This window comes from Manis javanica, chromosome 8, assembly GCF_040802235.1.
Source record: "Manis javanica isolate MJ-LG chromosome 8, MJ_LKY, whole genome shotgun sequence".
Classification (NCBI taxonomy): domain Eukaryota; kingdom Metazoa; phylum Chordata; class Mammalia; order Pholidota; family Manidae; genus Manis; species Manis javanica.
Window position 1 is genome coordinate 91096420 of NC_133163.1, and position 13292 is coordinate 91109711.

At 50.3% G+C, this 13292-nt stretch overlaps 1 protein-coding gene across 2 annotated transcripts; it reads left to right on the forward strand.

The window, feature by feature from the left end:
- The first annotated feature begins 3750 nt into the window (after window positions 1-3750).
- VPS18 (VPS18 core subunit of CORVET and HOPS complexes) lies at window positions 3751-12342 on the forward strand. Of its 2 annotated transcripts, XM_017652805.3 has the most exons (5): window positions 3751-4181; window positions 5251-5392; window positions 7377-7468; window positions 7592-9462; window positions 10237-12342. In XM_017652805.3, the coding sequence occupies exons 1-5, from the start codon at window positions 4091-4093 to the stop codon at window positions 10960-10962; spliced, it is 2922 nt and encodes a 973-aa protein (XP_017508294.1). In that variant the 5' UTR covers window positions 3751-4090; the 3' UTR covers window positions 10963-12342. The 2 variants fall into 2 exon arrangements, with proteins under 2 accessions (XP_017508294.1, XP_017508295.1); XM_017652806.3 differs by lacking the exon at window positions 3751-4181 and having other exon boundaries at window positions 5263-5392; window positions 7330-7468.
- The last annotated feature ends 950 nt before the right edge of the window (window positions 12343-13292 follow it).

Genomic DNA, 13292 nt, shown 5'->3' on the forward strand with positions numbered 1-13292 from the left:
ACAATTTGCAACATAATACTTATTTCATCATGCTCTTATAATGAGCATTAAGATGATTTCTCATTTTTTGCTGTTACGATGAAATCTGTGAATACAGTATTCAGCTTGTAGGAGGTTCTCAATAAAAATGTTATGGCATGAATGAAACAAAAAAACTAAGGAAATCTGAATAAAATATCGACTTCAGTTCACAATAGTGTATGAATATTGGTTCATTTGTTTTAACAAATGTACCATACTAATTGTAAGATGTTCATAATGAGGGAAACTAGATCTGAGGTATATGGAAACTGTCTTTTCACTTGTGTACATCTAAAACTGTTCTAAAAAAGAAAGTCTACTTTAAAAAAATTACTCTTTGGTCAATTAATCAATTAAATCACTCCTTTTGGTCTAGGTCTTCATTCAGTCAACAGTTACTAATAGTTAATTTGTATTAAGCATTTTCTTGATATGGTCACAGTGCTGAGTGATTTGCATAATATCCTACAACACAGTGCTATAATGTAGACTTTTCTCACTTTTACAAATTTAGAAAGCAGAACATAAGAAAGCTCATTCATGCAATTGTTTAATAAATATTTATTAGTGAATTAGTGACTGCCCCACCACCCTGGGTCTCTTCAAGTAAGTGTCCTGCAGGGGCCTCATGTGCAGCTGTCTGGATTGAGCTCAAGCATGTGACCTCCACTTCACCCCCGCACCCCCCACCCCCGCCCCAGCTCTTCCTCCTGCTGGACAATGGTGACACTGTACCATCTGCCGGGGCTCCCCAGGAGTCATCCTGCACTCTTCCTGCACCCCCCACATCTAACTTGATGCTAAGTCCAGTGGGTCCTTCCTCAGAAATGTCTCCCCATTCTGCTTGTCTTTCCAGGTTGGGCCCTAACTGCTTATCCTGTTCTGCCTCAGGTCTCATCCTCTCTGATGTGGACTCCACCCAAGCTACCACCCAAGCCCGAAACCACATCAGATGATCTCATCCCCAACCAAAGCCTTCTGATGGGCCATTCAACAGCTTTCACAGCCTGGTCACAGCTGGTCCCATATCCTTCACTGCCCTGCTCCCTACTGCTTCAACTTTTCCCCCAAACTTCACACTGCTTGCAGGCCTTTACTCTTAGTTTTCTTGAGGCTGCCTAATGCCTTCCCGTGGAAATCATACATGCACTTCAAGACTTGGCTCAAATTCACCTGCTTTCATACACTCCTCTCTCTTCCTGGGCCAGCAGTCAGCTCAGCGCAACCACTACATGGATTCTGAGGTGTAGGAGCTGGCTGGCGGATCTGTATCTCCATCTGTGAGTTCCCTGAGGTGCTTCTGTGTTCCTGTGCTTAGGAATATTTGGGTTATTCCCCACAATCAGCCACATTTACAGTTTATTGAGCACATGCTCTATATTGAACATTATCCTATAGCAACGAGCTTTCACCCAGATCACTTCATTTACTCTTCAGCACAGACCTATTGTGTAAGTATCATTATATTTATTTCTGTAGAGGAGGAAACTGAAGCTAAGAACATTAAATGTGCACAGTATCACAGCTGGTGAGTGATTGGGCCCAGATAAGAAGGCTGATCTCTGGCTCTGGCTCCAAAGTCCAGCCTAAGGATTGAAGAATGAGAATGTGCAGGACTACTGCTGTAATCAACTCAAAAAGACGGATGTACCACATCTGTAGCGAGTGAGGCCAGTACCTCCCAGAGGGCTGTGGAACACAAGAGAAAGGCTTTGGGGACAGTGAGGAGCGACTAGAAGGACTCTGTCCCTCAGATGCCCCTCCTATGCTGACTGGGCTCCATGAAGGGAAGACACTGTTCCTGCATAGCCCAGGCCTAAGGAATCAACTGTGCACCCTTCCCTCAGCTTGCCCTGAGAGTGTGAACAGTGTGGGGGTGAACTCTTCAGCATCTGCTTGGATCTGAATACTGCCTCCTGCTTCAGTACTTCTTGGCTACATAACCTTGGACAAATGGCTCCATCATTCTGAATTTCAGTTTCTGCTTTTGTAATGTGGGGGAAAGAGCAGTACTCTTTGCTCCTACTATTTCACAGCATTAGTAGGAGGGTAAAAGGAAATAACAGTGAATATTAGGAATTTAGTGTGGTACTTGGCACATCGTTGGTGCTCAGTATATGTACCTTTTATGATTATTTGACCTTTGGCTAGACTTATTTGTGTTGCCTTAATGCAGGTGGCAGGTGATCTGGGGTGGAGGACAGAGCAGGGCAGCTCCAGGACTGGGATCACTTTTCCCACGGCAGGAACCTCCTGCTTTCCCTCCCATCTCTGGCACCTTCCCTCCTCCGACCTAGCCTGCGGGGCAGTGCCCCTGCTGGAAGAGTGGCGTAGTCACCAATGATTTCAGGCGGGAGAGGTGAGACCCGGGCGTGATGGGAAGGTGTTTGTACTGCGTAACCTGTCTCCCGGTCCGGGGCCAGGGCCACTCAGGTTCAGAGGGCCCTCGGTGGGGGCTTAGGAGGGTTCAGTCCTCTGCGCCTGGTACGAAGGTTTGGAAAGAGTAGTTTAAGCACACAGTGCACAGTGCAACCCAGGAAGCTTTTGCGAGTAAAGGAGGAGCTCTTAGTCATTACCTTCGGGCTACCCTTTAAAGTCGGGACCGCGGTGACCATGGCCAAGAGCCTACCACTTTAGCAAGGTACAGTCCACGGGCCCTAGAAAGGAACAGACTTCTAATCGGTGAGAAAGAGAAAACCTCAGTCGCACTCGAACCCTCGAATTTCTGCAGCTTAAGACTTCCCAGCCACCTCCAACTTCACTTGTCCTTGGTTCCTGCCTGGTTTTGCAGGTATTTGTTCCCCACTCCTCAGTGCTTCCAGAGAGCTGTGGCCACGTCCCTGGGAAAGCTGCCGTTTGTCCGTGTTGTTCTCTGCCGTATCCCCAGAGCCTGGAACACTGCCTGGCAGAATGTGCACTCAGATGGAACGTGTAAGCTTCTGAACAAATCCATCACTCTACTAGCATTAATGATCTATTTACTGGCCCATCGCCCCTGCTGTATTATGACCTTCAAGGACGGTACTGTACTTACCTGTGACCCCTGCTTCTAACCCAAAGCCTGGCAGAGTACATGCTCAATATCGTTTTGTGGAATGAGTGAATGGAAGCTGCCAGACCCCTTCTGACGCTCCTTCCGTCTCCCCGTACACCGAAGAGCCACTGTGGAACAGGTTAGGTAGAACATAGCTTCCCGCACGCCGGGCCACCTGCTCTGCCACTTCCCGGAAAATGGTGGCGCTTGAATGCGGGAGAAGCCAGGACTGCTTGCCTGTGCCCTGTGAAAGTAGTACCAAGACACAGATAAGACTGAGGAACGGGAGGCTCTCCTGGGGACCTAGGGCAGCGGGCTGTTTAGAGAGGCGGGTGAGGCCGCTGGACAGGCAGGCTACGTCGTCCATCTGACGGAGGGAAACGGGTTTGCCTCCGAAGCTGCGGCTGGACGGCGCTGGGAGGGTCGGCAAGGGGCTAAAAAAGCCGGGATTGCCTCCTGGTGCCAAAGCCTGGAGCTGCAGCAGGGGCCTGGCGGGAGGGCCCGGCTCACCACTCCGCTGGTCACCAGCTCTGACGCGTCCCGGGCTCCGCCCGCAGCCAGCTCGGGCCTTAGAGCGGGCTGGGCCTCGGCCCCGCCCTGTCTCCGCAGCCCTCGCCGCGCCTCCCGGTGGCTGGCGGGCCCCGTTACCGAGCTAGCCGCCGAGGGGACGCTGAGAAACCGGAAGTGACGTTAAGGCCCGCGTCCCGGGGGCGGGAGTCAGCTGAGCGGCCGCGGTGAGGTTGGGATCGCCTGGGTTCGGCTCCTGAGGGCCGGTGATCCCTTGAGGGCGGCATTGGTGCGCAGGACTGAGCCAGAGTCAAGGGGGAGGGCTCCTCGGTCTTCTCGCTCTATAAGGCGAGATCGAGATCTTCAGTATTTTAAATAAGAGGAGTGGACGGCAGATTGCCAGGATCTGGTAGATCTCTGTGGAAGCTGGGGAGTCGCAGCTTCCAATCCGTGGCGACGGGGATCCCCTGGGGGGAAGCCCTGTTGTAATCCCTGGGCCCGGGACGGAGGGCCCAGAGGCCGGGCACCATGGCGTCCATCCTGGATGAATACGAGGATTCCCTGTCCCGGTCGGCAGTCTTGCAGCCCGGCTGCCCTAGCGTGGGCATTCCCCACTCAGGTAAGGGAGAGGGCTCCGGTGATCCTCTTGGTTCCCCTAGCACATTTGGAGAAGGAGCAGGGAGGGTGGCTCCAAGAGCTACGGTTCTCCTCCTAGACGTGCATCCAGGTCTAGGCCCCAGATTTTCCTTGGGCTCTCTTGGCCCCCAGCTGTTGGATGGTCGAAATTTGAAAGAGCAGACCCCGCGTGATCTAGGCAATGTTATAGGGTCCTTCTAAGAGGGAACTGGGACCCAGATAAAGAAGTCACTTACCTACAGTGCTGCAGTTGGGAGAACTGAGAATAGGCTCCATGCTTCGTCTGATTCTGCGCTTTCCTCATCAGTTCTCTTTTAGAGGTGGGAGAAAGAGAATGGACAAAGAAACTGGTGAAAGGGGAATTGTTGTAGGGGAAGGAACTTTGTCACTGAACATGGAAACACGAGTTCTTTTAGGCCTTTGCCAGAGCTGGGTGCAGCCTGGAGTTGACAGGAAATTTTTGTATAAAGTAGTATAGAGTTGGCAGAGGGGTCTGAAGTGATGGATATTTTGAGCAGTAGTAAAAGAGAAAGTAAAGGCTAGAGAGGAAGCAGCTGCAGTTTGTTAACCAACTGATTGGAACAGTTCCGCAGGGCTCTCTGCCTCATTCTTCTGGAGGCTCTTAGCGCATTATTACATGGGCAGTGAGCAGGGGACAGAGTGGAACTAGACTAGTTGAGTTGAGATTCCTACAGAGTGGAATTAAACTAGTTGAGTTGGGATTCCTGGGTCAAAGATTGATAAGGGAGAATGCCAACCCTTTCCCCCCATTACCACTGGAGCAGGTACATCATGGTGTAACAGAATCCCAACGGTTCAAAGAATCAATCCCTCACTGCTGTCAGAAGTGTGGGAAGAGCCCAGGACTCCTAATGTAGAGGTGATTAGCAAACTACTTGATATTATTGATATTAACTGTTAAGTGAAAGTCCTGGAGTAGGAATATGTTGGGAAAGTAGAGAGGAGCATTGTTTTTTGTTGTTGTTGTTGCCTCTTTTTTCCCTTCCTCCATCTCTTCCATAGCTAATCTTTTCTTTGCTCCTTACCTGTAGGGTATGTGAATGCCCAGTTAGAGAAGGAGGTGCCCATCTTCACGAAGCAGCGCATTGACTTTACCCCATCTGAGCGTATCACCAGTCTTGTTGTCTCCTGCAATCAGCTCTGCATGAGCCTGGGCAAGGATACACTGCTCCGGTAAGCGGGGTCCCAAAAGTTCAGGAGTAGGGAGTGGATTGATGGTGTTTGGGGACTATTAACTGACTGGGGCTTTTCTTCCACCCTAGGCAGATGAAACAGTGGATTTGGAATTTTCAGAAAATACCCCTTCCCAAAGGGAACCAATGAAATATAGTAGAGAATCAGGTAGACCTGGATTCACATCCTAGCTTTCCCATTTACCAGCTATGAAATGTTGAGCAAGTCACCCAGTTTCTCTAAATGAGTCCCTTCACCTATTAAAAATAGTACCACCTACAGGTTAGTCACATAGATCAGTGGAACTGTTTAGTGGATTTAAAATAAATCCACTACAGATGGAAATAACATACCTCAGTAAAACCGGAAATAATTAAGTAAATAAATGGAAGTAATATATGACAAAGGGGTCAGCAAGATTGTTTATCTATTTGAAATAACCATCTAGGATAAAATAGCTAAGCCTCTGAATCACAAAAATGAATTCTAGGTGGCATAATTTAAATATAAAAAGTAAACAATCTGACTGTTAAAAGAATATTTACTAAATTTCTATGTTCTTGGGCTGAAGGGAGACCTTCTTACTCAAGCTAGAAAAATCCAGATGCCACAAGGAAAAAGAAAGATATATTTGACTACATAATAATTGCTGTTATGCAAAATAAAAACAAAAGAGCATATGAATCAGGCCAAGACAAAGAATGGTGGGAAAATGTTTTTTCACGTATGACTAAGGATTTACATTGCTGTGCCTCAAAAACCTCTTACAGATTCCCCTCACCCGTCACACAAATTGAAAGTCAGTCCTTGACACAAGGATTTGTGTTTTTTTTTTAAGATATAAATTAATAAGAAAAAGACAATTCAGTAGAAAGGGAAGGGCAAAGAATATAAACAAGCAGTTCACATAAGAGGAACTCCGCAAATTTCTAGTAAACATCTGAAAATTTTTTTCAACCTCTGGGAAATGCAAATTAAAGTAACAGTAAGACACGTTTTTTTTTTAACTTATCAGATTGGCAGAAATTAAAAACAGTAATATATGGTGCCGATGAAGATAGACAGAAATGAACTCTCATACATTGCTGCTGAGAGTAAAATTGCCACATCATTTTGAAAAGTAATCTGGCAATGTCTATTAAAACTTAATATATCTACAACTTTGACCAAGGAATCCCAGTTTGAGGAATACATAACCATAGAAAGAAAAGTACCAGTTTGCAAGGACATAGATACAAGGATATTGATTGCAGCACCACTTGTGAAAGGAAAAACTGGACCCAAGCTGAATCTGTTGACCCAGTGGGATGTGTTCATTAAATACCATTAAGTGAGAAAAGCAAGTGATAACTTAATATGCATACACACACATACACACACTATGAAGGCATTTTTGTAAAAACAGTGACAAAACCATCCTTTTTTATGTTACATGTCGAGAAAGATGTTAACATCAGTTTTCTCTGTTGGGAATGACAGGTTTGAGAAGAAAACCATTAACTTTTTCTTTATACATATTTATATTGATTATTTAGAATGAGCGTATAATTTGAAAATAATATAATAAAGGAGATATAATTTAAATAGGAGTGTACCTCAAGGTGAAGATTGACTGAGATAATACTAGATTGAACTCTTGGTATGGTGCCTAGTATACCTACTCAGGAACCATTAGCCACTATTTGTTTTTCCCTTTTTACTCCAGCAATCTGGCATACCCCTGACCATCTTTCCAGATGCACTGCAGATCTGTTGAGGAGAGGGAAAATATTTCTGCTCACTGACTTCTCAAAAGGAGGTCAGGGAATTCTCAGAGCTGAGGTTAAGCAGGACCCTGTATGTGGAATGTGGAATGTTTCAGAGTTCCCTTAGGATTATATTCAGAATTTTATGTGTATGTGTAGATTTCAGGGAATAAAGGCCATGTCTTTCATCAGGTGGTAGAAAGGTCTCTGGAGTGATGCTGTGACTCTTGTCCCAACAGCATTGACTTGGGCAAGGCAAATGAGCCCAACCATGTGGAGCTGGGGCGGAAGGATGATGCCAGAGTTCACAAAATGTTCCTGGACCACACTGGTAGGTGGTGAGAGATGTCCACGGTGTGGGAGGCAGGGAGATCTGAGGGTGGTGGAGGCAAGGTGGAGGCTGAGGGTGGGAATGGCAGCATCCTCTAGGGTGCCATGTTCTCCCCTACTCCAGGCTCTCACCTGCTGATTGCTCTGAGCAGCACTGAGGTCCTCTATGTGAACCGTAATGGACAGAAGGTACGGCCACTGGCACGCTGGAAGGGGCAGCTGGTGGAGAGTGTGGGCTGGAACAAGGCCCTGGGCACCGAGAGCAGCACAGGCCCCATCCTGGTCGGCACTGCCCAAGGCCAGATCTTCGAAGCAGAGCTCTCAGCCAGCGAGGGTGGGCTTTTCGGCCCTGCCCCGGATCTCTACTTTCGTCCACTGTATGTGCTAAATGAAGAAGGGGGTCCAGCTCCTGTGTGTTCCCTTGAGGCTGAGCGTGGCCTGGATGGGCGTGGTTTCGTAATTGCCACCACTCGGCAACGCCTCTTCCAGTTCATAGGCCGAGCAGCAGAGGGAGCTGAGGCCCAGGGCTTCTCGGGGCTCTTCGCTGCCTACGCTGACCACCCACCCCCATTCCGTGAGTTCCCCAGCAGTCTGGGCTATAGCGAGTTGGCTTTCTATACTCCTAAGTTGCGCTCTGCACCCCGGGCCTTTGCCTGGATGATGGGGGATGGTGTGTTGTATGGAGCGTTGGACTGCGGGCGGCCTGACTCCCTCCTAAGTGAGGAGCGAGTCTGGGAGTACCCAGAAGGGGTAGGTCCTGGGGCCAGCCCACCCCTGGCCATCGTCTTGACCCAGTTCCACTTCCTGCTGCTACTGGCAGACCGGGTGGAGGCAGTGTGCACACTGACGGGACAGGTGGTGCTGCGGGATCACTTCCTGGAGAAATTTGGACCACTGAAGCACATGGTGAAGGACTCCTCCACGGGCCACGTGTGGGCCTACACAGAGCGGGCTGTCTTCCGCTACCATGTGCAGCGAGAGGCCCGGGATGTCTGGCGCACTTACCTGGACATGAACCGTTTTGACTTGGCCAAAGAGTATTGTCGAGAGCGGCCTGACTGCCTGGACACTGTCCTTGCCCGGGAGGCTGATTTTTGCTTTCGCCAGCGTCGTTACCTGGAAAGTGCCCGCTGCTATGCCCTTACCCAGAGCTACTTTGAGGAGATTGCCCTCAAGTTCTTGGAGGCCCGACAGGAGGAGGCTCTGACTGAGTTCTTGCAGCGAAAACTGGCCAGTTTGAAGCCAGCCGAGCGTACCCAGGCCACACTGCTTACCACCTGGCTGACAGAGCTCTATCTGAGCAGGCTCGGAGCTCTGCAGGGTGACCCAGAGGCCCTGAACCTCTACCGGGAAACACGGGAGCGCTTCCGTGCCTTCCTCAGCAGCCCCCGCCACAAGGAGTGGCTCTTTGCCAGTCGGGCCTCCATCCATGAGCTGCTTGCCAGCCACGGGGACACGGAACACATGGTGTACTTTGCTGTGATCATGCAGGACTATGAACGGGTGGTGGCGTACCACTGCCAGCATGAAGCCTATGAGGAGGCCCTGGCTGTTCTTGCCCGCCACCGTGACCCCCAGCTCTTCTACAAGTTTTCACCAATCCTCATCCGTCACATCCCATGTGAGCTGGTGGATGCTTGGATTGAGCTGGGTAGCCGGCTGGATGCTCGGCAGCTCATTCCTGCCCTGGTGAACTATAGTCAGGGGGGTGAGGCCCAGCAGGTGAGCCAGGCCATCCGCTACATGGAATTCTGTGTGAATGTGCTGGGCGAGACTGAGCAGGCTATTCACAATTACCTGCTATCGCTGTATGCTCGAGGCCAGCCAGCCTCATTGCTGGCCTACCTTGAGCAGGCTGGTGCCAGCCCACACCGTGTGCATTATGACCTCAAGTATGCGCTGCGGCTCTGTGCTGAACATGGCCACCACCGTGCTTGTGTCCATGTTTATAAGGTCCTGGAGCTGTATGAGGAGGCTGTGGACTTGGCCTTGCAGGTGAGCCAATGAACCTTAACACTGTCCAGAAGAGGGACTTGGAGAGCAGTAGCTTAGATGCCAAAGGAGTGGGGGTGTGGCCAGGGGATGCTACTTCCCTTGCATAGAGGTTAAGAACATGGACTCTGAAGTCAGGTTCTGCCACTTATTAAGTTGTGTGACTTTGGGCTGGTTTCTTCACTTCTCTGTGCCTCAGGTTTTTTAGCTGCAGAATGGGGGTAACATAGTACTTACCTCATAGGGTTGATTAAAGTACCACATCTGGAAAGGACTCAGAACAGTGCTTGGTACGCAGGTGAGTTCTACATACATACTAGCTTTGCATTTTATGGGCACAATTGCAAAAGGGAAAGGTGCTGAGTTACATTTTTCAAATCATGAATTATGATTTGTGCCTTAGGATCACATGAAGTGCTATTTAAAATGCAAATTCCTGGGTCTGAATTCAGGACTTACTGAATCAAAATTTCTGAGGGTAGGGCCAAAAATACTGTATTTTGAATATGTTTTCAAGGTGATTTTTAAATTCACTAAAATTAAAACCCTATCATCCTAAATAGCTTTTACTTGGCTGTGACAGGGACAGCCCCATTGCTGAGAAAGGTTCCTATTCCAACCTCCAAGAGTCCCATCTCCCTTGATGGTAGGAATGCTAGGAATCCTGTCTTGCGGCCTCTCCTTGGGCCCATGTTCTCTCTGGGCATCTGCCTCTCCCACAGTCTCCATCCTGGTTTATGGGGAGGGGTCTGACCCTAACACCTTGTTCCTCTACAGGTGGATGTGGACCTGGCCAAGCAGTGTGCTGACTTGCCTGAGGAAGATGAGGAACTGCGCAAGAAGCTGTGGTTGAAGATTGCCCGGCATGTGGTGCAGGAGGAGGAAGATGTGCAAACAGCCATGGCCTGCCTGGCCAGCTGCCCCCTGCTCAAGATTGAGGATGTCCTGCCCTTCTTTCCTGACTTTGTCACAATAGACCACTTCAAGGAGGCGATCTGCAGCTCACTTAAGGCCTACAACCACCACATCCAGGAGCTACAGCGGGAGATGGAAGAGGCCACAGCCAGTGCCCAGCGCATCCGACGGGACCTGCAGGAGCTGCGGGGCCGCTATGGCACCGTGGAGCCCCAAGACAAATGTGCTACCTGTGACTTTCCCCTGCTCAATCGCCCTTTTTACCTTTTCCTCTGTGGCCACATGTTCCATGCTGACTGTTTGCTGCAGGCTGTGAGGCCTGGCCTGCCAGCCTATAAGCAGGCCCGGCTGGAGGAGCTGCAGCGGAAGCTGGGGGCTGCTCCACCCCCTGCTAAGGGCTCTTCCCGGGCAAAGGAGGCCGAGGGTGGGGCTGCTGCTGGGGGTCCCAGCCGGGAGCAGCTCAAGGCTGACCTAGATGAACTGGTGGCAGCTGAGTGTGTGTACTGTGGGGAACTGATGATCCGCTCTATCGACAGACCCTTCATTGACCCCCAGCGCTACAAGGAGGAGCATCTCAGCTGGCTGTAGGAGGGTATCGTGCCTGACGGGTGGGCAGGCAGTTGGAGGCAGCTACTTGCCCCCTCTTGGGAAGGCTACACCATAGACCGCTGGGCTGTGACTGGGGCATGGGGGGCAGTGGTGGAGTTTTAGCTGTGGCCTGCAAGGTGTTTAGCTGTGAGTGCATCCTGCTGGCTGCCTGTGCTGTTCTTTAGAGATGCTTTAGAGCTGCTGTTTGCCAGACCATCAGCTGCCTCCCATTAGAGGGTGTTAGCCTAGAGAAGTCAATTCTGACCCCACACCGTCCCCGCTACATCTGACAGCTCTTTTTTCCTTTTCATTCCCCACACACATCCTGTTCATCTAGAGTGAGCACACATTCTTCGTTTTTACTCTGCCTCATTTTCCTCAGAGGCAGCCTTCTCTTATGTCTGCCTCTGTGCATCCAGGCACTGGTGGTGGGAAAGGTACTGGTGGTGAGCATACTCGTGCACACTGCCTGGGGCTCTAGTGTGAGGGACAGAGGGCCTCATGGAGGACAGCAGGAGATGGTGCTGAGGGTGGAGAGCATTAAACTGCCTGCAGTGCTCTGGCTGTGCTGGAGTTGATGGCTTTGTGTTGATGCTGGGCTGAGGGGCCTGTGAGTGATCCAGGAGGGGCTGGGCTGCCAGGGCCTGCATGCTTTCAAGTTTTGGCGCTTACTCCTTCACCTAGAGATGTGATGGGACCATTTCGCCATTTTCTGCTCTCTCCCTTCTCCCTCCCCTCTAACCTCTCTGACTCCAAGCCTCAGTTGGGAACTCCAGCCCACAGCACTCTCTTGGAGCAGAGACTGTTCTTCTCTTTGGCCAGCAGGTGGTAATGCTTCCCACAGAATCCTTTACACTCAGGCAGCTGAGTGCTCTGATTTCTCACTTTGTCCATTGTGCTTTCGCAGTCTGTTTTCTCCCTAGTTGACCCAAGAATTTTCTGGGAGTCTGCACTGCCTAACCATGAATTTAAGCCCCTCATTCTTTCTCCCTCTACCAGCCCTTATGCATGCTAGATTTTCTTGCTCCTGTCTTTGCCAGCCTGGATCTCTGCATTCCAGCTTTGGTACCGGCCTTCCACAGTATTTAACCATCATGTTGAGGTCCTGCCTGGAGGTGAGACTGCCACCTTCACCGCCACCATCCCTGGCATTTGGCAGATGTGTTTTCTGCCTGTCTAGCTCCTGGGACCTGCTCCTCCCGCTAGATTACACTTCTTTGGTTGGAGGGTAAGCCCTAGGGAGTCCTGGAACAGGACCTTACTGTGACAACACCTGAGCACCCTTTGCCCCATGGACTGGTGTTCACAGTCCACTGCCTAGCTCTGTGGGTGTGGTCTATCAGCTGCTGACTGAAATAAAATAAATGAGTGTTCCTGGAATCAGGCTGGGGTCAGGCTACCTGGCCCGTGACTGCAGGCTTCTCTCTATCCCCTACAGCCTTATCCTCTTCAAAGGTATTTATCTCCTTTAGTCCTGGTGGAATCTTACCCTGCTTAGTTCCCCAAATACTAGAATAGGGCCAATTGAGAAGGCTGGAAGTTGTCTGTCTTTGATGAGCCTCAGACTTCTCCATCTTCCCCTGAAAGAAAGAGTGGGAGCAAATGAAGTGGGGTTCCACGTGGGTGGAGAGCATCCTAATCCTGTCCCCTTTCCCTGTTGCAGGAAGATTTGGAGGACTCCTGTTCCCTTTCTCTCCCCTAGTGACCCAAGACTCCCTTCATACCTAGACTTCCCCAGTAGAGGGCTCAGGAGTACTATTCCCCCGTATTAGGTACAAACCTCGGCCTACTCCTGGCATGGTCACTTGCCTACTTAGAACAGCTTGGAGCTGCTGTCTTTGCACATAATGGGTTCCTAATACATGTTATTTAAACAAACACTGCCCTATTGCTCCCTCTTCCCAGAGGACTTGGCTAACAGGGCCTGGGACGCCTCTGCCCCTTCTGTCCTCTCTTAAGCCTGCCCATCTGGTCACAGGCTGCTTCCTCCTTTCTGGAAAAAGGCCCTGGGCTTCTCTGGCACTGACAGAATGGGGTTCCGTTGAGTCAGGGCAATGGGAAACCACAGCTCTTAGATCCCTGGAAACCAAGCAAGGCCTAGAATAGAGGGGGGATTGAAGGCCCTCAGGGCCTTGGCCCTAAGCCTGGATGGGGGAGGAGCAGCTGTGTGGGTAGAGGCCAAGATGAATGAGCTGCTCCTGGAGAGGTCACTGGAAATAGGAGGAGTGGCCACAGACAGTGACGCTGGGATCAGGGCAGGAGGCCTGTAAACAAGGAAGCCACCTGGGGGAGACACAGGGCGGCCACTAGTCCTGGGGAGCAGGTGCTTC

Excerpts from the sequence above, each read along its gene's own strand:
- VPS18 (XM_017652805.3), top strand. The coding sequence starts at position 4,091 with ATGGCGTCCATCCTGGATGAATACGAGGATTCCCTGTCCCGGTCGGCA. Across the intron at positions 4,182-5,250 it reads CGTGGGCATTCCCCACTCAG|GGTATGTGAATGCCCAGTTA; the intron begins GTAAGGGAGAGG and ends CCTTACCTGTAG. Across the intron at positions 5,393-7,376 it reads GGCAAGGATACACTGCTCCG|CATTGACTTGGGCAAGGCAA; the intron begins GTAAGCGGGGTC and ends TTGTCCCAACAG.